This window comes from Ictidomys tridecemlineatus, chromosome 6 (genome assembly GCF_052094955.1).
Source record: "Ictidomys tridecemlineatus isolate mIctTri1 chromosome 6, mIctTri1.hap1, whole genome shotgun sequence".
NCBI classification, from domain to species: domain Eukaryota; kingdom Metazoa; phylum Chordata; class Mammalia; order Rodentia; family Sciuridae; genus Ictidomys; species Ictidomys tridecemlineatus.
In genome coordinates this window covers 11146733-11172733 of record NC_135482.1, presented here as the reverse complement: position 1 = coordinate 11172733, position 26001 = coordinate 11146733, and the positions used below count along the sequence as shown (strand labels likewise).

The 26001-nt window shown below is 57.4% G+C and overlaps 1 protein-coding gene across 1 annotated transcript in view; it reads left to right on the top strand.

The window, feature by feature from the left end:
- Isx (intestine specific homeobox) overlaps window positions 1–18650 on the top strand; it is a 33226-nt gene extending 14576 nt beyond the window's left edge. The window contains exons 2-5 of the mRNA XM_078052452.1: window positions 3233–3457; window positions 15774–15925; window positions 17126–17242; window positions 17822–18650. Coding sequence (XP_077908578.1) covers window positions 3233–3457; window positions 15774–15925; window positions 17126–17242; window positions 17822–18061 — 734 coding nt within the window. The 3' untranslated portion in view covers window positions 18062–18650. The remainder of the gene's footprint in view (window positions 1–3232; window positions 3458–15773; window positions 15926–17125; window positions 17243–17821) is intronic.
- The last annotated feature ends 7351 nt before the right edge of the window (window positions 18651–26001 follow it).

The window sequence follows — 26001 nt, the reverse complement described above, 5'->3', positions numbered from 1 at the left end:
TTGCTCATGCATTTTAGAGTAAATTAAATGAGACATTCAAAAGAGGGACTCAAGTGTGACTTCCCTCCTCGTCCCTCCTCTTCAGAGCTCTCACAGAGCCAAACAGCCACACGGCCTTTGACTCCCCCGTCAATCTAAAACCAAACAAAAACAAAACAAAACAAAAAAACAACAAAAAACAATCGGAGAGAGACTCTCCAAAGAATGACGACATTTATTTGGAAATAGCAGACGTTACCACGGGAACGCACACTCCATACAAACCGTGGGCATATCCAAAGAGGTAGCAGCAAGTCGTCCTTGACCACAGTGATTAATAACCAGGATGGAGTCCGTCCGAGGTCCAACAGACGGCCGCTGAGCGGATGTCCCTGTGGACAATCGTCTAAGGTTGCGTGGCCTCTGTGCCGGGCTGTGGCTCTGGAAGCGTCTTTGTGGTAAGCTGCTGTCAGGCAGCCACAGCCTCCTGGCGTTATTGACTTTTTGGTGTTGTTGGAATTGACACAGGTGACCGCTTTGATTCTGATGACTTTCACACTTGTTTCACACCGTGAGCCCCGCGAGGTCCATCCGGACCCCTGACCTCTTGCTGGCGGGGTCCCTGGCACTTCAGGGCCTGACTTCGCAGTCCCCTTGCTCTGCAATGTGGGTTCCTCAGGGCAGGGTCCGTGTCCCCTTCCCCTACCTCTCCCAAGGGCTGGCCACTCAGGAGATGCTCAGGGACTTCCGTGGGTTAAATGTGTGGAACCAGGAGACCTGAGGCCAGGAGGGCCAGGGCTGTGGGGAGCCGGGGAGGGACGATCTGGAGGGAGGGCTGGCGTCCAGGTCCACACCACCCAGGAGTGGTCAGCGCTCAGGCTCACCCCAGAGAGAGGCACAACCAAAGGAAATCAGATGGGGTGCTAAACCACGGATTCAGCAACTTCCCTCTGCACCACTCAGTTCTGTCCAGGGAGAGGGCTGGACCAATGGTCTCCAGGGATGAGGGGCAAAGTGGAAGGGTGGGCTTTACACTGGTTAGCCCGTGGGCTCACGCCTGTCACTCACCTCTCTGGGCAGGTCTTCTCAGCTGTAAAAAGGTGCAGATGACCCTTAATTGATGGGGCTGCCCAGTGGATTAGAGGGGACAGTGAGCGTCACAGTCCCTGGCAGGAGGCCCAGCACTTAGAAGGCCTGAGAGCCTCTCTTCCCACCTCCCTCCTTTGCCATCTCTGATTCTCTCCTCCCCCAAAGTCCCCGTCCTCACTCTTGACCACTCACTGCAGAGATCCACCAGGGCTGCTCCTGCTCTGGTGGAAGGAACCTTGCCGTCCCTGGGCAGTGCCTGGTTGGCCGAGCCTCGTGGGGCCCGGCTTCTGAGGGACTCAGCCCCTGGTTACATAGTGGTCCATTCCCCTCTTGGCACAGAGGAAAACACCCCTGCAGTCCCCGTGCCTCTAGACAGCATCAGATGGCTCCTCCTGGCCACCGAACCCCAGCAGAAGTCCTATTAACCACTTCCACTTCTGACTGGTTAAAGGCCCCTCCTTTGCTCTCCCCATTTCTCTTGAAGCCCACAGTTGGAAGATGATGGCATCACAGTTTGCAAAGTCCCTGAATGGATGCCAACCACGTCACACTGGTGTAGGTGAGTGATGCCACTCCTGAGATTTTAGGGCTCACTTGTTACTGCAGCAGAGCCTAGTCTCCCCTAGCTAAATCACAGAGCCTGACTTCCAAAGGGCACAGCACTTAAACCAGGACATCTTTACCTGTCCCTCCTCTCAGGGGAGTCCCTCTTTCTCTTGACTCCTCCTCCTCGGGGAATGGGGACCAGTCTTGCCCACCCCAGCTTCCTGCCTGCACCCATTGTGAAGACACTCACTTTCAGTTTGCGGGGGTATCTGTCACTGTCTTGCAAATTGGTTCCAGTGGCCAGCATAGAACTCTGGAACTTCCCAGGGGAGTTCTTGGATCTATGACACCCATTCCACACCTTGGGCTGGGCCTCAGTGTCCCCACAAACACCATAAGGGCCTCAGAGGGGCTTTCCTGCTCTGACACTGACCAGCTGACAAGAGCACATTGAAGAGGGACGGCCATGGCTGGCGTCGCCCTGCACCCGGCCCAGCCTCCTCCCTGCAGGTGCCCATAAACCCCCGTCCCCTGGCTGGATAAGCACTTGCTACAGGCCGGGCCCTTCTGCCCGCCTCCTGCTGGAACCAGCTCCCAGCCCCGCCCCTGGCTCAGATCCCCAGGCCTCCTGCCACCACGCCCTGACACCTGCATCCCCGCCCTGGGGGTGGAGAGTTTGTCCCTTATCAGCCCTCTTACCGACCCCTCCCTGGTTACACAGTGGTGTGGAGCAGAATTCCTGGCCAGGACGGATCCGCCACTGTCAGCTCGGAGGAAAGGTCCCCGCAGGACTGTCCTGGAGACGGGAGAGCAAGCAGGAAAGAAGCAGAAGGACCCCCAAAGGAGGAGGGACACCCAGGGCCAGGTGGACAGAGGCCAGCTGTGAAGGGAGGCTCAGGAGAGGAAGCAGAGACGCCGGAGAAGGGCCAGACCCCACGCCCCGCGACCGCCTTTCCTCAGCCTCCACCTGCAGGACGGCAGGGGCCCAGGGCCCCAGAGGCTCCTTCTGGAGTCTGGAAGCAGCAGGATTGAAGGAAGCCCAGGTTTCTGGAAAGATCCCCCAAGCTCCAGCGCAGCCCAAGGCCAAGTGGTCAGCTGGGGCCCACGGGTGGCACCCCAACCTCCCAGGGGCTGGCCAGAGCCCGCAGGAAGGGCCACAGGCCAGAGAGAGGGCAGAGGTGGACACACTCCTTCCCCGTCTGGAGGCCGACCTGGGGCGTCCTGCCACCCCTGCTCACCCTTGTCTCTTCGTCCTCCCCTGGGCTGTGACCTCGGGGACCCTGGCCCGGGCTGGTGATTGTGAAAGCAGCCGCCTCTCAGAGCACCCCAGGTTGGCAGTGCTGCCTCCTGTGACTTCAGGTTGCTGAGGGTGAGGGCCCAGGACGCGGGCCAGTGGCCTTCCTGCAGGGAGCCGCCCTCTGGGTCCCGGGTGTATTTGGAAGTCCATGGAAGTCCCCGCCGTCTCAGGATCGTGCCTGGATCATCCAACAGGAGGCTCCCCCTTCTGCAGCTCCACCTGCCCTCTGGGTCCCGCGGGGCTCAGAGAAGGAAGCACGCCACCCTCTGCGGGCACCCTCCTGGGCACACGGAGCCCGCCACACACAGCTGCCCTGAGGAGGCGCCCCGGGGCGCCCTGCTCCCTGCAGGGGCATGGAGGGGAAGAGCTCGGGGTGCTGTGAGGCCCCCAAGAAGCTGGGCCTGTCCTTCTCCATCGAGGCAATCCTCAAGAGGCCCACGGAGAGGAGAGGTGCAGCCGGGTCACCAGGGGCCGGTGGAGGGAGCCCCGGGCAGGCAGCAGCGGAAAGTTCCAGGCTGGCGAAGTCCCCGCAGCACCAGCCCCCGGGTAAGTGGCTTCCGGTCATCTCTCTCCGTTCCCTGGGCTCCGAGGCCAAGCTAGGCTCCAGCAGAGAAGGCAGAAGGCAGGGCCCTGATCTCAGAGGGGCCCGGGTTCTGGGCTGGTTGCCATATACACCCTCCAACCCGACCTGGGACTGGGTGCTGGGTGCAGAGCTCCGGGGCTCTGTGTTGCAAAATGCAGGGACCGAGGCTTGCGCTTGTCACAGCCACCGCGGAGAATGCTGTTGCCACTTACTGGTGATGTAGCGGGCGCCGTCCTTTAGTTTCAGTATCATAACTAGACAGGAGAGGAACTCTCAGGAGAGCTGGACAGTGTCCCCAGGATACCTGAGATCAGGGCCTGGCTCAGCTGTCCCCAGGTCCCTGCTCAGCCGGGTTCATGAGCTAAGCTGGGCCCGCATGTCCTCCAGTGGCTGAAGTTTTGCCCAGCGTCTGCCCTCTCTGATCCCTCTGCCAGTGGCCATCCCAGGGAATGTCCTCAATTAACAGTGAACAGACAGATTTCAGAGCCCTCCTCAGAGCCTGCTTGACAGGAGGCGAGGTGGTGCTGGGTCGGGAGGTGGACACACACCTGCTGACGGCAGTCCAGGTATGGGTCTCTGTTCTGCCCTGACCCGCTGTGTGTCCTCGCGAAGGTCCCTGTCCACTCTGGTCTCGGCTTTACCCTGGGTGAAATGGCTAACAAGAGGGAAGAAGAGAGTTGACACCGGTGACATCTTGAGGGTCACTTGAGTCTGACAGTCCTCAGCCCTGAGCCGCTCACAGGAGGCTCCCAGCTCTCCCCCCTTTTCACGCTTAAATCCAAGAAGATGCTAGAAAGGGAGCTCAGGGGGCCCTTGACGTCACCCCTGCCTTGAACAGAGTGCTGCCCCGTGGAGCCTCCCACAGAGGAGGCTGACGGGTGCTCAGCTGCAGGCAGGGGACCTGGAGGAGAGGTGCTGGTGGCCCTGTAGCTGGGGCTGGCGGTGGGAAAGGGCCCCTGGCTGAATTTTCTCAGGGTCATTAACATCTTCCAGGCGACCGGGCTCCACAGAAGCAGTTTCACTGAGGCTCCAACCCGGGTCTCTCCTGCTGCTTCTGTGTGAACCCATGAGCACCCTGCGTGTCACAGTGACGCAGAGAGAGGAGACAGGCCCCGTCTCTCCTACCAGGACAGCTGCCCCTCCCCGCCTGGCGAAGGAGGCCATTCTCCCAAGGCCTCTGCTGAGGACTCGGGCAGACCCCATGTCCTCCTGCTGCACCCAGAGCGGACCCTGGGAAGCACTGGCCATGACATGGGAGGGTGCCCCGTGACCATCACAGAACTTTCATGGCCACCTTCACATAAGAGCCCCACTTTTTTTTGTTGTTTTTGGTGCTGGGGATCGAACTCAGGGCCTTGTGCATGCAAGGCCAGCGCTCTACCAACTGAGCTATATCCCAGCCCCCGCCCCATTGTAATTTGAAGCTACCTCCCCCACTCTGCTGAAATTCGATGTTCCAGAAAGCTTGGGGATGGTCCCACTGGTAGTTTTCAAGGTGACATTGATAGGCACGCAGGCAAAGAGGTTTCTGTGGACAGTTCTATAGTCACTTTTACGCTAATCTTAGAGAAGCTGTTGGTGACAAAAGGCGCCGTTATCTATCTGTAGTCATGATGTGAGGGTTCTTTGCTTGTTTGTTTGCTTGTTTGTTTGTTTGTTTGTTTGTTTGTTTTAGTTGTCAGTCACCTTTATTTGTATGCGGTGCTGAGAATCTAACCCAGGGCCTCACACATGCCAGGCAAGCACTCTGCACTGAGCTATGACCCCAGCCCTGTTTGTTTGTTTAATAAGTGCATTTATTTGAGCAAAAAGAAAAAAGTCTATTGAGGACATTTTTCAAAAATCATAACATAGACGGCTGCAAATATGTCAGACAGTCCAAAGGTAACTTGCAGAAATGGCAGATGATCTAGGGTGGCTGTGCCGTGCTGTGCGGAGGGGAGGGATTTGGGAAACCTGGCCTCGAGGCCCGGATCCGGCACCGACTCACAGGGAGACCTCGGGCAAGACCCCTCCCTCTCTAGGCCTCAGTGTACCCCAAGCTGGGCTATGGGCAAGGCCCCTCCCAGCTCTGACCCACCCTGGCTGATTCAACCACAAACCAGCTGCTGAAAACCTTAGGGTGATTCCCGGTGGTCATTTTCTACCTGAGGAGGAGGGCAAGCCCTCCCAGGGCCCCTGGCCCAGCCAGTGTGGGTGGCTGATGGCCGATGCCCCTCCCATCCACTGTCCTCCTCCTCCTTCCATGCAGTGCCCCCCAGATAAGGACAGCAGGACTAGAAATAGCAAGGTCCTTCCGCCCCAGATCAACGGCGGAATCAACTCCTCTTTGTCTCTCATTCAGCATTTGCCGGCCGCATGGAATGGCTCACAGACACCCCCTCCCATCCAAATGACGCAGGCGCTTACAAAATTGCAGCATCTCGGGCCCAGTCTCCAAAATCTGACTGTCCTCCAGGGCAGGACCCGGGAGCCTGTGTTCTAAGCACCGTGCTCCGTGGTACTGATGTGGGGTCCACCGTGACTCTTGGAGGAGGTCTGGGCTCAGAGCAGTAAGTGACTTCTTCCAAGCCACAGAGCCCGTACGTGCAGGCTCTGAGGTCAGGGCTCTAGGGCTGACCCAGGACCCGCCGGCCTTGTACCTCAGGCCAGGGACCCAGTTCCTCCCCCCATCTTCTCATTCCCTTGGGGACCCTCATGATGGGTGGGTCCGGCCCCCCCAGGTCTCAAGTCCATGGGGACCTGCAAGAGGCTCTCCCCATCTGAGGTGCTGAGCCCCGCCTCCCACTCTCTCCTCTTGGGAGGCAAGCCCCCCGGAGTCCCAGGACCCCCCAAATCCTGCGACTCAATCGGGAGGAACCTCCTTTTTGTACCAGAGACCCAGGCCTTGAAGAGAGAGAGCTAATTTCTGAGTCTCTCCACTGATGACCACGTGCAAGGAAGTCCCCACACAGGGGGAGGGGAGGGGAGACAGACCGGGAGGTTCCCGCCCAGAGGGAGCACCTGTGGGGGTGGCCAGGCCTGGGGGGGTGCACGGGAGTCCCCTCACCTGCTCATGAGCCACCTCATGAGTGAGTAAGTGCTGAGAGCCCATGTGAGGCCAGGCTGGCCCTGGAGAGGTCGGGGGACCACAGGGGGGACCACCCAGGGGCACAGTGGGCTCCTTGGTGTCTGAGGAAGGTCCTGTAGCAGGGTCAGCTGGCAACCTTAAGTTCTGGTGGCCAGATGATCTCTGTCACAATTACCTGTGCCATCGGAGCCAAAGTGTCTGAAAACCATGGGTCAAGGAATGGGTGTGTTTGTGTTCTAATAAAACTTTATTTTTAAAAAAGGCCACAGGTTAGATTTGACCCTCCTGTGGTAGCTCATCGACCCCAGCCCCTGACTCATTAGCATGGCACGCAAGGTCCCTCCCAGGCTGACCTTCTGGCCCCCAGGCTGACCTCCTGTCACACACCTCTGCCCTCATGGTCATCCCTCGAGGCACATGGACTGACCTCTCATGTCCAGAACTTTTCTCCCTTCCCACGGCCCACGGCTCCTCCTGCCCCTTCCTCCTCTGCTCCCCACACCAGTTTTCCATGACCATGGCAACACGTCGCCGTGAGGGAGGGTCTCAGAACCCAGAAATCGGGGCCTGACCACACTGCAGTGCGGTCAAGGTCAGCGTCCTCCAGAGGCTCCAAGGGCAGATCCAGTCCACACTCCCCCTGGCCCCCAGCGGTGCCAGCCGACCTCGGCCCACTCTGGCTGTGGATCATCTGTCCCCGTCTCCACACTGCTACCCTCTGCCTGGGTCTGTCAGGTTGTCCTAAAGGACACCAGTCCAGGATGAGTGTTTCTCAACATCCTTCATTACGTCTGCAAAGATCCTATTTGCAAATAAGGTCACACTCACTGTCACCGGGGGTCAGGTCTCGGATGTCCCTTGGTGCTCCTCACCCACTCTGCCTTCCCTTGCTTCTTGGCCCCTCCTTTGCCTCTTCCTTCTCTCCGCCCCACCCCACCCCCCATCCCTCTCCTCTTTCTTCTTTCCTCTTCTCTCTCCTTTGTCTCTTCTCCTCCTTCCCTTCCCTGCCTGGAACCAAGCTCAGCTGCTCTGGGCACCGGGAGAGGCAGCCCTGGCACAGGGCTGAGGCTGGAGCCCATGGGGCACCCAGTCACCTTGGGATTAACGGCTCTGGCTCTCAGACAGGAGGCTGAGGCTCCACGGGAGCAGACAGAATGCAGAGCTGAAAGTTCATCAGTGAGGTCTGATCCCTTCAATGGCCTCCCAGCCCATCTCCCAGTCTCCGTAACAAACTAACCTGGTCATGGGGACATTCCATCAGGGCTCAGGGGCACCTGGAGGCTGGTTCTCAAACTGAGAACCCTGTGGGAGTTCAAGAAAGTCCCAGGCCTGGTGAGCCCTGCTTGCAAAACTGCATCTTGTTACTGTGGGTCCCCCCAAAACAGACCTGAAGGAACGGGTGTGAGCACAAGCCATTGGCCTGGGGTGTGCAGGGAGACCAACAGAGAGTAGTGACATAACCCAACAAGGGAAGGCAGAGTGCACGGGCGTGTCAGTACAGAAGTGACTCCACATGAGATGGAACAAGAACTCACAAGTCAGAAATTCCAAAGTTCTGACCATAGAGACCAAACGTGGAGGTCGGAAGTCGACCCAGAGCACAGAAAGCTTAGAGTTGATGAGCAGGACCCCAGAATGTCAGAGCTGGGAGAGACCTATGAACAGAGGAGGAAGCTTAGAGTGTAGCTACAACTTGTGTGTGTGTGTGTGTGTGTGTGTGTGTGTGTGTGTGTGTGTGGTAGCAGGGAATTGAACCAGAGGGGCTTAATCACTAAGCCACATCCCCAGCCCTTTTTATTTTTTTATTTAGAGAGAGGGTCTTGCTAAGTTGCTTAGGGCCTTGCTAAGTTGATGAGGCTGGCTTTGAACTTGCAATCCTCCTGTCTCAGCCTCCTGAGCTGCTGGGATTGCTGGCATGTGCACCACCACACCTGGCTTAGCTAAGATTTTAATTTGATTTACCCATTGCATATGTTATCTGAGCATGCAACAAATACCTGCTGAACCTCTTGAGTGCCAGGCATGTCTATTGTTAACAAATCATCCCAAAACTTACTGGCTTAAAATAGTAGTTTACTGGGTGGTTCTGGCTCAGAGTCCCTCATGAGATGGCATCTGGGGTGCAGTCATCTCAAGGCTGGACTTGAATAGAGGATGTGCTTTCAAGATGGCCCACGCACGTCGCTGATACTTGGAGCCAGTCGTTGGTGGAGGCGTGGTTCCTCCCCAGGCAGAGGTCCTCGCATGCTGCTTGAGCATCCTCACAACATGGCAGATGGTGTCTCAGCTTGAGCATTTCAAGAGGGAGACAGCCAGGTGGCATCCATTTTCTCTCAGAGCTATTTATTTGTGCTTTGTATTCCAAAAGGAATGGGGAGCCATTTGGGGGCAGGGGGTGTTAAACAGGAAAGTGTACAATGGTCAGTATTAATGAGAACACTGATTTTGATTGATAAAAATTGTCCTCGGTTAGCTAAAATGGAAAGGGGAATGTATTGCATTGAAGAAATTAAGAAGCAGTTTTCCAAACTAAGCCACAGGAAGGGCAGGGGGCAAAGCAGGATTCAGCCGTGATGGGACACCAACCCAGAGCAGCGTCCGCCTGTCCAGCTGCTTCCCTGCCTGTGGCCTGGACTCTCACTGCCAGCCTGCATCCTCCAAATGGCTCGCAATAGCTCCAAGAGTTGTGTCAGCCTCCAACGTCATCCCCAAGCTCTCTGAAGTCCCAAGTCCAAAAGGCCCCAAGGAGGGACCCACTGGCAGAGCTTGAGTGAGGTGTCCACCTCCAACCAGCCAGCTGAAGCCAGAGGGTGTGGCTGGGACAGCTGCGGCGAGTTTGGACGTGGTCTGGAATCTTCTTCTTGCTGGTCCCCTTCTCCCCTGGCATTTCTTACCACAGAACCCTTGTACCTCTTCATGGGCTGGTTTTACTTTCCATATGTGGAAGCCCCGAGCCTCTTTCTATACCAGGATGTGTCCTAACGAGGTCTATTCCCCCGGACACTCCTGGGGAAGAGCCACGGTTAATAATTGGTGGCCGGAAACGGCTCTTCCCCCTATTTGCAGGGCCCTGTGACTGGGGTCTCTGGTATCTCTGGCCCTGTGACTAGGGTATCACTGCTCGCTCAGGGATGGCCTCTTGTGGGTGTTTCAGCAGAGACAGCTCCCTGCTGGTAGGAAGGGTAACCAGACGTGGATTCTCCCAAGGAAGAAAACCAAGTTCTGTGACCCTTCCTGCGCTCCACCCGGAAACACCATACCTCAGGAAAGGGCACGCTGCTCTTTTTAAAAAAGGAAGAAAAAGGAAAAGACGCATACATGTGAAAATGGTGTGTGTGTCTGTCTGTCTGTGAGCACATCTGCTCAAGTCCTGAGGACATGAGGAAGCCACTAAGCCCCACACGGCCTGGAGAGTGCCACCAACCAGTCACCCCTGGGAACAAGACCAGCGCATCCAACACTGGGCGCTTCTCCACTGTTTCTTATATATATATTTTTTTTTTTTCTCAGTTGTAGTTGGACACAATACCTTTATTTTATTTATTTTTTCTTATGTGGTGCTGAGGATCGAACCCAGGGCCTCGCACGTGCTAATGAGCGCTCTACCCCTGAGCCCCACCCCCAGCCCTCTCCATTGTTTCTCCTCGTGATTTCTTCCTTCTCATTTCTTTCCACCTTATGCTTTTCTTTTTTTGTTGTTGTTTATTTATGCAAGAAGTCCCCACTTATTACAAAAAAAAAAAATAGAAATCACGCAGAAAAACGAAAAGAAAATGTGACCATAACTCTGCTAATAATGAGTAATCATCACTGTTAACATTTTGATAGAAGACAGACCCTGACGATTGTTTTAAATATGGAGGCAGCTTTGTCACAAGCTGAAAGTCAGCACGTAAATTTGAAATAAAGAAATACCTACCGTGTTTCCACTAGGAGATTCACACCGGCCTTGGGGAGAGGGGACAAAGCTTTGCAGGCTCAGGAAGTCAGGAGAGAGGGCAAGTGGAGAATAAAAGGCTGTGGCCAACGTGGGGGGATCTAGAAAGGTCGGGAAAGACCGAATCACAGAAGTGAGGGGTGCAGAGGGCAGATGGTTCTAGAAAGTTAGCACAGGAGAGCCTGGAGTGGCACCCCAAGGGGCCTGCCTTCTGCTCTGTGGGATCAAGGGAGTCGGGGGGGGTCTGTGGCCCCAGCTCTGGGGAAGGGGCCAGCGCAGGTCAGCCCTGGGGAGACTCCTGGCCGGCACCCGCCTTCATGTGTCAGGAGGTGTCCCCACTGCAGGACGGCGGTGAGCACACCCTGATCTCCTCCCTGGTGACCCCACTGCCTTCAGAGACCAGGGCTCCGTGGGAAGGCCCCCCAGGCCTCCAGCTGTGCAGCCAGGGCCCGTCAGCAGACCGCGGCGAAGGAGCCGTCAGGGTAGGCGCCAGGCCCAGGGAAAGAAGGGTCATAATCGGGTGGCCTAACCACCTGTGTACACTGTGTATTTCTTATGATCGATGTGCTAAATGGCTCAGGTTTAATTAAGTTCTGCTGACTTGTTCCCTTTGAAGGCCCACTGAAGTGTGATCACAACCCCCACGATTAATAACGGGAGAGAAAAAACATGAAAGGGGTGGCAGGTCCCCGCCGCCATCATCCCCTTTCCCTGCCCCGGGGGCCTTGGGCCAGCGGCTTCTCAGTTTCTCTGCCAAGAACCCGGAAGGGAGATGGTGAGCCTGGACGCGGGACCTTCTCGCTCTTCATCCAGTGTTCCTTCAGGACCTTGCCTGTGGCCGAGAGTCCTGTCCCCAGGAGGCAGCTTGTGTTTCCAGGGTCTGGTCTAATGAGGTCCCTCTGGTTCCAAACGTCCCCGTGCAGATCCGTCTTCTCTGCTTCCTGTCCCCACAGTGCTTTCTGCCTTCTCTCACCTGCTTCTCTCTCTTGTGACCCCCTGTGGTCTGTACATGAGGGTCAGCCTTCCTGGTCACCTCCTGCAGTGTGGTGGGAAATCTAAGCAGCTGATCTTCGTCCTTCCTGAGCCGTCCCCTTGGACACTGCTCTTCCCTCTCCCAACCTGCCCTGTGGACCATGCTCAGGTTGACTCTGCTCTGAGTCATTATCCAGAGCTCCTGGACACCATGCCCACCCCCACTGACATCCTCCTCCCTGGGCACAGACACAGAGATGAGCTGGTCACCCCTCCCTGGCCTTCCCTATAATCCGTTTCCCCAAGGCCATCAAAGTTGGCACTGTGCCCATTGAATAAACTCTTTCCTGGAGATTCGTGGCAATAAGAGGATATTGTAACGGAAGGACGAACTTGAAGTTCAACCCAGAATATGACTTTTTCAAGAATCTAATGGGAACTCCAGTAAGGCGGAGCTGTCCAACAGAACATTCTGAGATGACGGAAATGGTGCATATCCAATATGGTAGCCACCAGTCATGTGTGGCTGACAAGCTGTGGCGAGTGGAACTGAGAACCTGGATTAGATCTGATTTAAATAGCCACTAACAGCCGCCACGGACTCTAAGGAGTCCAGTCTTTCCCAAGGTCTGGCCTCAGATCCTAACCTCATTTCCCTGACCCAGGTTCAAGTCTATCTGTCTCTTGGCCTTCTTGATTGGCCTTCTCTCCAACCAGCGGTTGGGGTGCTCCACCCACTGGGTGTGATCCCAGCCCTGGAGTCTGCCCCCATGCATGCTCCTCTTTGTGCTTCTCTGGCTTGGGGTGTTCAATCTGGAATAACACCCCAGGGTGAGGGCAATCAGTATCCACTCTTGACACCCCAGGAACCTATGGCCAGTCTGCGGGGAAGGGCTTCAGCACTCTGAGTCCAAATTGGGACTCAGCCTCCACCTCCCCTTCAGTGAGGCCGTCACTACCACGTCAGACACGTACCATCATCAACTCTCAAAGACAAAAACTTCTCCTAAGGAGGTGGGTTTCCAAAGCCAATCAGACGCCATATTGAACTGTCCTGTGACCTGGCAGAGCCTTCCTCCAAGCCATCAGCCACCAGGTCATTAGGCAGAGTGGGGTTTGTATCCTTGCCCTCTCCATCCTACCTCCCCAGGAAGCTCTTCTAGCCCTGCTGGGGGTGGGGGAAGCCACATGCAGCTTAACAGGTGCTCCCCCAGGAACTCGAATGGAGGCTTCAAAGTAATTATTGTATTGAGGAATCTCCCCTTAGTCACAAACTCCAGTTTGCCCAAGTTTCCTTCTGGGAAGACGGAGGTATTAGCTCTGCTTCGTTATAATCTACCTCCAATTTCACACCCTCTGTCCTCCATGTTGCTTCATTGCCTGTATTCTGTCCTGCACCCCACTTTGACACACAGCATCCCCCCCCACACATCCTGATATTTCCAGGGGGATTTCAACACCATGCCCCACAGCCAATCTGGGATTGGTCCTCTGTGAATGTTTTTCAACTTCCTATAGAACTGCACTCTGTTGTTGATGAGCATCTAAAATGCTGAAGGGTGGGTGGATGGGTGGGTAAATGGGTGGGTGGATGAGTGGATGAGTGAGTGGATGGATGGATGGATGGGTGGATGGGTGGATGGGTGGGTAGATGGGGAGATGGGTGGTTGGGTGGATGAGTGAATGGATGAGTGGATTAGTAGATGAGTGGATGGATGGATGGATGGATGGATGGATAGATAGGTGGGTGGGTAGATGGGTGGGTGGATGAGTGGATGGGTGGATGGATGGATGGATGGATGGGAGGAGCCCAGCCTGTTCATGCTGCACCCCTGCAGAGAGGCCCTCAGTGCCTCTTCTTGGTACTCAGAAGACCTACTAAGCTCCCGCAGGGGTTAACAGCTGCCCTTTGTCTCTACATCACTTCTGATTGGCCTCAGCCCTATTCCTTAAGCACACCATCATCTCTAAACATAGAATATATACATGTATAATATTTTTAAATTGAATTTTAAAAGCAGGTGGAGTTGGGGAGGGAAAGGGAGAGAAAAGGAGGCAGAGATCAGACTCCTACCAAAAGTGGCTGAAAGCCCATCGCTTTCTCTGACGGAAAATAATGTTTAAAACCTCACTGTGGTTCACTCTCAAGGATCTTCTAAGAGTCAGCAAAAGTGATTGAAAATATGTTAAATATGATAAAAACTGAATTACGGCCAAGCAGGGGAGGTGGGGGGAGTGAGACCGAGAACCCACCATGGGGCCCCACTTCCACCGAGGTCACTGCCTGGTTGGTTCTGGAGAGGAAGGCCCCCCGCTGGCCTCTTCCTCGCCACCTGAAGGTCTTCAGAGTCATCCGCCTGGAGAGAAGGAGGACCCTGGGAGGTCGGGTGGACTGGCCTTTGCCACTGGATCCTTCAACTCCTCTCCCCAACCCCAGTCTGCAGATGGGGAGCAAATAAAACAAGGTCCAGGTGGCAGATCGGAGTGAGCACGATCAGAACTCACGTCCTTCCTAGCAACCAAAGAAAAAAAATGCTAGTTGATCTTTTCAATTAAGTCAGCCCCATTTTGTGGCCTGTGCTCCAGTTCATGGCTTGAGGTAGTTCTACCCCTTACTTAAGGGAAGAAGAAAGTGGACCGGTGGGAGGCAGGGACCTCAGCTGGAGCTCTGACCCCCAGCCGCTGTCTGGCTGAGACATCTGACCTGTAGGCAACTTCAGACCAACATGTCAACCGTCTTGGGAACCTGAGCTTCACATTTATCCGTGCAGAGCAAACATTCCCCAAGCTCCGTGTGATGCTGGTGTCCCGCTAGTCTGATACCTCCCTGCCACGGGAGCCCCTGTCCCGAGAGAGATGCCAGCAGGCAGGTGTGGGCCCCTGTCACCAAGGAGCGTGTCCTCTGGGCTGAGTGTGGGTGGCCTGGGGCAGGGGGACCTGGGTTCTCCTTCCTCTGGAGCAGCTTTTCCTCACAGGAATGAGGATGGAATCAGGAGAGGCCAGGAGGTCATCTAAAATGGTAGATGCCCCCGGCCCCACCTCCCCCGGGGCCGGCAAGGTTGGGAATTGAGGTGACCATAAGGACCAACTCAGGTATCGAAGAATCTGTAGAATTGGATTATAAACAAGTGAGAATAGGTGACCCCAGGCCCATGGGACTGTCAGAGAAAACCCCAAAGTCACAGGCACGCGGTGGTGTCCCCGCTCCAACAAGGTGAGGTGTGGGGTTGGCCGCATGGGGATGTGACCAGTGCAGCCACACGGTCCCTGTACCCAGAGGGAGGCCCCAGAAGTGGGGTGGATTGCTGTGTCCACCCTCTTGGAATCCTGAATAGTTTTATGTCAGTGAGTCCAGTGGGTCATGGCAGCGTGTGCCAGGGGCTTGGAACTTGGCATCTCGACTCTGGGTCAGTATCCTCTGGCCACCTCCTGCTGCCTGAGGATGGGCTCTCGGCCGACTGTCCCTTGCCCCGCCCATAATGCTGCCCTCTCTGTCTTGGGAAGGGGCTGGCACGGTCTCCAGGAAGGTCAAGGTCAGTTGCAGGATCCAGCCAACTTTCCTCATGGGGCATCCATGTCCTCAAGCCCCAGGGCCCCTCTGAGGGTCTGCACTTACCCCAAGAAAACACATGTGCTCAACCAGGGGGGCAGACCTCACCCCACGACGGGTCAGAGAAGGAGCAGAGCTCTCTCTGCTTTGGGAACAAAAGGGGTCCCACATTCTCACGTCGTGCTGGGTGGCCCTGAGAGAAGGCAGGCTGGACAGGCAGGTTGGGCACTGGCGGGGCCCACCACTGCCGAGCGGGGCCTTCGCTGTGTGGACCAGGGTTGGCCCGCTCCTCTGTCACAGGCCAGATGGTGACTGTCTTAGTCTTTGTGGCCATGTGGCCCCTGTCGTGATGACAGTGACGCTGTTGTTCAAAAACAGACAGTGCACACATCAGGGGCTGGAGCTGCGCTCTAATAAAACTTTATTTAAAAACAGACAGTGGGCCAGAGGCGGCCTGCGGACCACAGTGTGCCCACCCTGTGGCAGACGAGGGGAGTCACTGAACCCTCAGTGACTGAGCAGCACAAAGGCACTGTTCTAGAGACTGTTCTAGAAGGTGAACTTGGCTTCACCGTCCAGTGTGCATGAGGTGGGGTCAGCCTAGGCAACCCTTTAAAACACCAGGGGGGCTAGGGGAGAGAGCAGGGGCCCAGACTCGCAGCCAGGGTTGGCAGGGCAGATGGAGGCCGCGCAAGCCTCCCCGCCGTGCCGTCCCAGGACTCCTGACACAGCTGACCCTCTCTCCTGCAGAAGAGAGGAAGAGCAGGCGCAGGGTCCGCACCACCTTCACCACGGAGCAGCTGCGGGAGCTGGAGAAGACCTTCCAGCTCACCCACTACCCCGACGTCCACGTCCGCAGCCAGCTGGCCACCAGGATCAACCTGCCAGAAGCTCGGGTGCAGGTACGGCACCTCCAGCCCCAGCCCCAGCAGGGACCGCAGTGACATGCTGCATCCTGAGCCCCTGGGGTGCCCCCTTCTGGAATTTTCCATTGGCTTCATCTCCTTGGCCAAATACTATTTTCCAAGCACTGAAATCATCATCTGATGAGAAATAAGCCATCGTTATAAGACGGTTTCTCTCCTTTTGTGGGGAGCAGATGGAGGGAGGCAGCATCCAGGCCTCTGCTGGTCTCGGCCTCTTCCTCCCCACGTGCCTACGCTCCAGGGGTCGGTCACCCCCGCAGCCTCGTTCAGAAACCAGGTGTTGACAGTCCAGGCCAGGGGGTGGACAAACTTCTGTGAAGGCCAGATAGCGACGACTTTAGTCGTTGTGGGACACACACACCTTGTGGGGTCCATGGCGAGAGCCTGGTTGAGCACCGAGAGTCTCACCTGCCCTCTGTCATCTCTTCCCCCACAGTGTCTGGTGCTGCATCCCCAGTCACAAACACAGCCACTCCCTGTCACCAGCGGGTACCTTCCACCCTTTCTCATCTGCAAACACCAGGCCCACACACAAGGTTCTGCTGGATTCCAGGGTACCCCGTGGGCACTCTCTCTAAATCAGTCTCCCACGTCATTCTTCATTTTCAAAAACCAACGCAAGGCACAGGTTCTGATTCCAACTCCCAACCCGGCCCAGGCCAACTCTATTCCATTCCAACTCCTCTCCCCCTGGCTGAGGCCCACCCTGCCTTACCCTGCTCCTCTTTCCCCACCCGAATCTGCCCTGAAGCCTAGAATTCAACTCCCGCCTCAGAGCAATCATCAGGTTCACACGGTCACCCTTCAGGACCACCGAATGGGTTTCATTCGTCCTGCACAGTATTTGAACACTTAGAAGCTTTCACATAAAGATCAACATTTTCCCCCTGGAAACTGGTTGTGTCAAAAATATGGAGCTCAGGTTTCCAGGAGTTGGCTGAGGCAGGAGCTGAGAAGCTGCCCCCTTTAGACCATGACCCCTCGATTCCCAGGGTCCCTCCTGCATGGTCCCCACAGCCCTGTAGGCACCAAAGACCACAAACCAGGTCCCCTCTCAGAAAGCTGAGGTCCAGATCCAAAGACACCCCGCATGCATCTAGCTTATAAACTGTGAAGTGCGACCGTGGGAGGGGCCATGGGGAACTCCTTCATGCCTCTCCACCTTCCCAACCACAGATCTGGTTCCAGAATCAGCGAGCCAAGTGGCGGAAGCAGGAGAAGACCGGCAGCCTGGGCGCCCTGCAGCAGCTGGGTGAGGCCGACGTGGCCCTGCCCGTGAACCTGGACGTGGCTGTGAGTGCCCTGGTCATCAGGGTGGGGTGGAGGGACCACCACCTGGGGACATCCCAGCCAGCCCCAGATGTGAGGAAGCCCCCGGGGCTGTGAGAAATAGCACAGGCAAAGAGGCTTCTGGAAGACCAGCCTGGGGGAGTGGCTGGCCTCTGCCCGTCCTCATCCCTGAATGGCGATCTCCTTCCTCCAGGAGGTGGGCGGTGGGACTTGCACGAAATTTCACAGCTACATATGTTCTGGGCATGCACCAGGCGCTCACCTCGGCAGTCGAGCCGTAAACACAGCAGACAGCCTGCCCTGCCCCAGGGACACAGGTGTCTACAGCCACCGCGAGGCTCCGGGGTGGAACTGTTTCATGCCCTAATTTCTTTTGCTGCTGCAGAGACCAGGATCCGACTCTCGATTCTAAGTGGCAGAGTTAGGACTGTCCCCTAGCCCAGGGTCATGCCCTCCTTACAGGGACCAGGTGCACACAGGACTCTCACTGCTGAGCCAGGAAGTCCCAGGCCCCGGGGGAAATGGGAGGTGCAGGGACAGCCCGGGTTAACTCACCTCTGTCCCCGACCTCTCCTCTCACAGGGCTCCGTGCTGACCCCCTCGGCTCTGCCCGGGCTGGCTCCCCCCACAGGCTGCTACCCACCTGCTCAACGTCAGCTGCCCTCTGCCTGGGTCCCCGCCCACGTGGCCCTCCTCCCGCAGCACCCGTGGGAGATGCCACCCTTCCCGGGCCCTCTGCTCCCCCAGACCTGCCTCCCCGCCTTCGGCCTCCTTCCACCTCCGCACCCCAGCTGGGGCGGCATCTGTGCCACTTCAACCTAGGAACCAGAAATCCCCTCTCTCTGGTGACAGCAGGCAGCAGAGGGTGCCCTGGGTCTCAGGGAAGACCCTGTCTTGACCTGCCATCGGAAGGGGGCACGGGCCTCCGCAGCAGGGTGGACAGCAGGGGACCGCACTCATCTCTCCAGCCCAAGTTGCTCTCCTGGTGCAGAAAGCAAGCTGAACGGGAATGCGTAGGGGGTCCTCTGGCTCCTGAGCTTCCTTGAACTTGCTGTGCCACCTCCAGAAGGTCACTTGCCCTCTCTGGACCTCATCTGTGACATAAAACAGTTGGACAAGATGACTTCTGGACACACTTCTCTCCCTTCCTTTGATGAGGCAGGGAGGAGGCCGCAGAAGTGTGGTTCCTCGTGCACTCACTCAACACGCATCTGTCGGGGCCTCCTGGGTACCGCGAACGCGGAACTGGACCGGAGATGAACGACAGGGGCTCTGCCCCGGTGGGTGGAAGGCTGGTGCGGACCCTCCCCTGCGAGGGAAGTGGACACGTGCCCAGCTCCTTGTTGACGGCCTTGATGTGAACACTGCAGAGTGGGACAGAAATAGAACTTTTTTCTAATTTAATACAGAATTTGGTGTCGTGGGTTATTCTTCGGGGTTGGGAAGGGCGGTCGGCCTGACCACCCCTATGTCCTGGAGAATCTGAGATGTCATCCACCTCTGTCCCCATGGACGGAGTCCCCGGGGCCGAGCACAGCCCTGCCTGAGCCTCCTGTTGGCCGTCGGTAGATGGACGCAGAAACTCCCACCAGCCCCAGAGAACTCCCTCTGCCCCAGTGACCCTGAGGCCTGGCCCGGCAGGGAGGACCGGGCCTGCTCCCCTGAGCTGGACAGCCAGGACTGGTCCCCTCCCCAGGCCCTGAGCCCTGCCCCGGCTGGGCCCCGCACGCCCTGGTTCTCTGTAGACTCGGGTTCCGTCCCCTGGGCCGCGGTTTCCTCGTCTGTACGGTGGTCACTGTGCCAGCCCTGCCTTCAGGCACAGGACGGGGCAGGACTGCGGCTCACAGGGTGTGACTGTCCTGGTCAACCGGAAAGCGCCCGACATCAGAGCCGGGCCCCATGAGCGACGCCTGCTGTCCAGCAGCCCTGGCTGAGTCGGGAGGCCGGGGCCAGAGGGGGAAGGGCCAGGTCACCCACAAAAGTGGGCAGCAGGGGACAGGTTGGCAGCACCCCCCTGGGCCTCAGACACCAGGTGCCAAAAGGGGACTCCGACCGTGTGGCTGCGGCGGACCCGCTTTCCCAGTTGTGTCAGGACGTTTGTTCCAGCAGCTTCCAGGTCACGGATCCCTCAGGTGCTCAGGTTTCAACACGACCCCCACGGCCTGCAGGGGTCTTCGCGGGGCATGTCACCACATTCCTGCCCACCTCCTGGCCTCTGCCTTGCTCAGGCCCCGGGCCAGGCATCTGCTCCTGCTCACTCTGGGCCTCCCTCTGAGTGGGCCGGGGGAAGCACGAGCCCCCCACAACCCTGGGTCCTCATCCTCTTTCCCTGTCACACACCCTTCCCCTCCCCCGGCCTCCTCTGGAAACAGGGTCCGCCCAACCCTAAGGGTTCAGGTGACCAGAGGTGGCAGCTTCACTACGTAGAGGGGTGTTGACTCTCTGGTGCCGTTTCTTCCTCCCGAAGGGCTTCACTCCCCTTTCCCTCCTGTCTGCGGGACCAAGGAGAACCCTGCCACTGCTGCCAGCTGGGTGACCTTGGGCAAGTGACATGCCCCCTCTGTGCACCAGTCCCCTGGGTAGAGTTTCTTGCCTCTTAGGATCACGGTGACAATTGAGTTCATCTACTTAGCGCGTGGCGAGCGCTCGGCACCTGTTAAGAAGTCGTCCCCTCCGGCAGCCCCTGCCTCTTCCTATCAGTGAGCAGCGGCTCTGACCCCATGCTCCATCCCAGGAGCTCGCCGTCTGGTTCCAGAGAAGCCGGGACTCGCCAGGCGGTGTGCAAAGTGGTGAGCTCCCTTTTCCCAGGGAAAAGTGAAGAGCGCTCAGGCTTAAAACGGATCACCCAAGGAGCCCGACAGGCACCGAGTCACCTTCCGCTGGGTTCCCCGTCTGGCCCCGGGGACTGGAGGCTCAGAGAAGTTCCAGGACGACTTCTTTAAAAGGTGGATTCTCATAAATATCACCCGGGCTTCAATACGGCCCCAGAATGTGAGTGTTGGGAACATCGTGGCCATCGTAATGCCACCAAGAGGTGGGACCTGTAAGGTCTGCGCCCCGATGGAATCGTGCGTCACTCTGGGAGGGGTTCCTTCTAGAAGGACGGGCTCAGCCCCCTCCTCTGTCTCTCGGCATCTTCCCCTTGGTCCCGACACCGAAGGCCCCTCCAGATGCCAGCCCTGCACCTGGGATGCCCCAGCCTCAAGAATCAGGGCCACGACATCTCTTTTCCTTACGGATCACCCGGTTAGGATGCTTTGCTGGCGCAGCCGGAGGTGGGCAAAGGAAAGCACAAAACGGACAAGGGTGGACATATGCTCAACTCACCCGTCCGTGGAGGGTCCGCCAAGCTGATCTAAGGAGTGCCAGGGGCTGGGGCGGGGCTCGGCGGCAGAGCGCTGCCTAGCACGGGCGGGGCCCTGGGTTCGACCCTCAGCACCACATAGAGATAAATAAATAAATAATGATAGGGGTCCAGCGGCAACTAAAAAAACATTAAAAAAAGAAGAAGTTCCAAGGACAGATGTGCCAGGGACGTCAAGATCACGGAGGGGACAGCAAATACGGACAAAAGGAGTCACCTGCCATGGGAAGTGACTGATGGCATCTCCACTGGACGTGACTCATTTGCATTCTATCAGTTTTCAATAACTTGAGTTGAAAAATAGCTCAGAAACAACCAAAGAGGCAGACGTCCTGGTAGGGTGCCCCTTTCAACATCTTTTGCAATTTTCACCTCGCAGAGTCACTTTCACTCTCTGGATCTGACTCTCCCACCCATTAAATAGGGATAAAAGAGCCTCTGCCAAGGTTTTTTTTTTTTTTTTACCTGTAAAGCACTTGATGGAGCTGGGTGCTGTGGCACACACCTGTAAACCCAGTGACTCGGGAGGCTGAGGCAGGAGGATGGCAACGTCAAGGCCAGCCTCAGCAACTAAGTGAGGCCCCTTCTCAAAAAAAGAAAACAGATGAGGCTGTATGTAGCTCAGTGGTAGAACCCACCAGTGTCCAATCCCCAGTATCAAAAAACAAACAAAAAACACTTTGTGGATGTAAGACATAATTATTTGTTGTTTTTCAAATTCCTCCAGAACTCCAGGTAAAAAGTCCCTATCTGCAAAACGTTTAGAAACATAGTAAGAGATTCACAGGACTCGGGTTCAAATGGACACCAAACATGGGAAATACTCTCACCCTCAACCACAACCAGTCAAATCGCCGTAACAAAGACATCGGTGGATCTTTCAGATTGGCAAATCCATGGGCGGGGGTCTGGTGAGACAGGCGGCCTCGGACCAGCCTCGTCTCAGAGGGCAAGCTGGCACCGACTGTTAACAATCCAATGCAACTCCTTGGCCCCGTGATTCTATTTACAAGAGGACATGCATGACTGAGTGTTTGAATGCCCATAGATTACCGCACTGTCGGTCTAGTAAGTGTGCTGTTGACGTCCCTCCAAGCTCTAGTTTGAATATTCCTCAAGAAACTTATCTGCTGTGGATATTTTAGTCTGAACGGTGTGACCGTGTGGATTGGACGGTGGGGGAATGTACTCAGAACGGCAGCCTTTGTTTCCCCGTGTTGGCACCTACCCAGTCTCCCTCCATCTGAGTGCCTACCTCCTCACTTAAGTGACTTTCTGATTCAGAAGCTGCACTCTTTCTGAGCATCACAGCAGAAGTCAAGCTGATGTGACAACAGTTTGCAATTAAAAAAAAAAAAAAAAAAGAATCCACTTAATCACTTAGAAGAGAATTGTGTTGTTTTCATGGAGTTGTGCGTGGGTTTTCCTCTGCCACGTCACTTCCCCCTCTGTATAATGAAAGACGGGCTGGGACAAAGTGGTCAGCTCACTTCCTTCGCCTGAAGCCCTTACGTGGGGTTTCACTGTGGCCCAGGCTGCTCCTTCCTGGGAACGGCGGGAGATCGGTGAGACACCTGCTGTGGTACCCAGGGTTAATCAGAAAAAGCTGTTTACTCAAAAATATTAAATGCACACACACAGGCACACAGGGCCACCGTTTTGGCCAATGGTGGGCCACGTGGGCTACGTGGGTCACGTGGTCCTGACAGTGATGGCCCTCGTGCCACGTAGCTACTCTGTGGCGGTGCCCTCTGATGCTGGTAGGACAAAGCCCCAGGACACGGTTCTTAGAAAGCATCCCATCCTTCAACACGGCACCCCTGTTGGTCAATACTGTGCATGACCATGTCCACCGAGGCTGGGTGGTCGCCAAAGCCAGAATCGCTAAGAGGAGACTGGCTGAGCCTCTTGGAGGAAATCCATCCAGCGGTTGAGTATTTGTCCCCAAGAACTAGAGTCAGCAAACCCGAGCCACAGAGGCACACCCAGGGTCACAGCAGTGCCATCACGGCAGCCACACGGCGACCCGCCCAGGTCCCCGTCCACAGATGAATAAAGAAAACGCGGTCTATATGCACAGCGGAGTTCCGCCCAGCCACAAAGAAGAGTGACATTGTGGCATTTGCTGGTGAGTGGGCGGACCCGGAGGAGATCACACGGAGCCAGACTCAGGAAACCAAGGGTCGAATGTTTTCTTTCAGGAGCAGAAACTAGAGCAGAATAAGGGGGAGAAGGCAGGAGGGAGGAGAACCACGAAAATGGGAAGGAGGTGAGGGGACAGAGGAAGGGAGTCGAGGGACGGAGGGGGGGACGGTGGCAGTCATGGGCCAGGTTAGTAATTACTCTATAAGACAGGACATCCGTGGGGATGTGGTGGGGTCCACAGGTGTGGACTCGCGGCTTCCCACCACTCACAGGTCAGCCCTCCTGTCCAGCAGCCTGTGTTCACTAAACATTAGACGACCAAGCGGGCCCTGCACCGTGACTAGTGACCTTCTGCCCCCGCCCCGTGCCCCCTCCCCTGACAGTTTCTGTCCAGCTGGAATAAACACACGGAGTGGGCTCCGGGCCCCCAAGGGGAGTCCTCGGGCAGAGTGGCAGGGCCGGTGGGGTCACCAGGAAGCCCGCAGGCTGTGGACAGAGCCAAGCTGCTCCCGGACGCTCTGGGAGTTGAAGGCCTCTCACCTCCCCCAGCTGCCAGGGCCCTGACCGCTGAGTGACCCTGGGGGTGGGACCCTCTTATCGCCAGGAGGCCATAAAGCCATTCCTTGGCAATTAGAATCCCTCGGATCCAAGTCATTTACGGCTCCCAAACAACCACACAGAGGTGCTTATCACCCAGGATCCCGCGATGCTATTTGAAGGGAGCCATAAACAGGGGACTCGGCTGGGGATGGGGAGTACACGGCAGGACAAGGGACAAGGCCGCGTGGGAAAGCGGCTTTCCACCAGAGGAGCCAGGCCCCGGTGCAGGGACGGATCCCTCCCCACAACCACAGGACACAGCAGGGGCCCCCGGGGACAACCAGGGGCCTGTGCCATGTCACTGGCATTTGATGAAAGCTCTGCCCGGTGAGGCCCGGGGAGGTCCGCAGGCTTCCTCCCAGAGAGCCCGGCTCACGGCCAGCTCGGGCGGGTCGCCAGGACGGACCAGGGCATCTCGGACTTTGACACTGGGCCTCCCCTCACCCCCGGGAGCCCGGGCAGCGCCGCAGAGCTTGGCAGGCCTGGCCTGCGGGCCCCACCGCGGGCTACAGCGGGGCTGCGCGGTTCCCACCCTGCGGCCCGTGTCCCTGGCCAGGCAGGGACGGTCCTGAACAGAGCACAGCCTCGGGGTAGCTCAGGAAGTCAGGGGAGAGGACCGACTTACCCGAGAGGACCTGGCAGGGCAGAAAGAAAGGGACAAAAGAGCAAAACAGGGTCACCAAGTGAGGAAGACACCGAGCTCCCGTCAAAGGTGACAGGAAGAGACTTTGTGCAGGTTCGGGAGGGGCAGGATCGATCCAGTAAAAGAGGAGGCTTCTGACAGTAGAACCAGAGGAGCCCCCGGAGAGCAGGGCTCAGCCCACGGTGAGGGTTCAGGATCCACTGTTGAAAGCACTGACTGAAGGCAGAGAAACGGGGGCGGAAGTCGGAGGCGCTGCCCGCTCCCTTGGAGCTCACGTTCTGAGGGGGAGGAGAAGGACTAGGAGCCAAATAAACAAAAAGAAGAGCGACCCTGTCGCAGAGCCGCAAGACTGGAAGCGGCCAGCAACGCCTGGGGGAGGGTCTGATGGAGTCAGGGGACAGGCCAAGTCTCCGTGCAGTCAAGACCCTGAGGAGAGCCTACAGCACTCCAGGCGTCAGGCCAACAAGTGCAAAGGCCCTGAGGCTGAAGCCATTTGGGCATGTTCCAAAAATGGCCATTTGTTTGTCCAAAGAGCAGCTCCCCGGGCTGAGCCGGGCGAGGCGTGCCGTTCCCCTGACAAGCCATGTCATCGGGAGTCTGAGCTCAGGCTCTTCAGTCTGGTATCGACGGGAAACTGAGGGGCAAGGTCACCAGGCGCTCCTCACACACACAGACGGGTACATCACAGCCATTGTGCGTAGAGGGACAAGTTCTAGAGACACAGTAAAACACCCGAGTCCCTCCCTGAGGGCCAGGACATCCGACCCTCAAGACGTCCCTGCTCCCAGGGCGTTCCTTGGGTGGGCTGTAATCCCAGGCCCCCACACACTGGCCCCGAGAACCAGCCAGCGCACTCCCCCTCCCTGCCCAGCAGGGTTGAGAGAGAGAGGCGTCTTTATTATAAAATATGAATTTGTCACACTTCACCACCTGAAAAGGTCTGAGAGGGGTTCTCCAGTGCCCTTGAAGCCCTCTGAGGAGGCGTGTCCTGGGGTACGGGAAAGGGGACCCCGAGCGGGCGCTGGAAGCACAGGACTCGGGTCCCACTTGTGTCCCCAGCCGGGTGCGGTCTGGACAGCGGTCCCCACGCCCCAGGCTCTCCGTGTCCCCTTTGGAGAGGGCAGGGAGGTTTGGACACCTCTCTCTGAGGCCGAGGGTCCCTTGGCAAAACCTTCCCTGATCCCCAGGAAGAGCCTGCTGCCACGCGCCACGGGAGGCTCCAGCCTCCAAGGAGACGCCTGCGGCCTCCGCCACCGCACCCAGACCCTGCAAAGGGCAGGAGCGGGAGCCGGGGCGTGGGTCACCCGAGCTCCTCGCTGCCCAGGGTCACCGCAGGGCACTGTGTCCACCACGGGCCTGACCCCTCGGGAGCCTCCCGCTCGGACGCCCTCCTGCTGGTTCCGTGGCTCCAGGCCGGCAGCCAGGCGAGGTGCCGCAGGAAGAGCACAAAGGGACAGGGACCTGCTGGCCCTGGGTCCCCACGGGCTCCTGGGGCCGAGCAGGCTCCAGAGGCCCCCGCAGGAAGAGCCCCCGGTGAAGCAGCTGCGCTTCAGCTCACTCGGGCCAATTCCCGGCTGCAGCGGGAGGTGACAGAGCCCTGCTCAGGGTCTCAGGGCAGCACCTGCAGGACCAGAGTCTAGTCCCCAGCTCCTTTCACTTATCTCACTGAATTTTTTAACTGACACAAAAGGCCACAGGTGTGCTGCGGTGACTGTCCCCAGGCACAGTGACTAGAAAGGCAAAGTCACCTTCCTCTCCTCACCTGGACCCCAGAGCACAGAGCCGCGCCCCTCCCTGTGGACCCCAGGGGAGGACGGAGCCCCCGTCTCTGCAGCTGGTCTCTGAGGAGCACACAGGAGCCGGCCCACCCAGGCCAGGTGGCGTCCCCCCTCGGTCTGGCTGTCTCCGGCTCAGCCCTCTGTCCTCTGAGGCGGGACAGCAGGGACTTGGGCAAAGGGGGCTTCAAAACAAGGCAGTGTCTGTGCCCTGCATCTTCCTGGCCATCTGTCC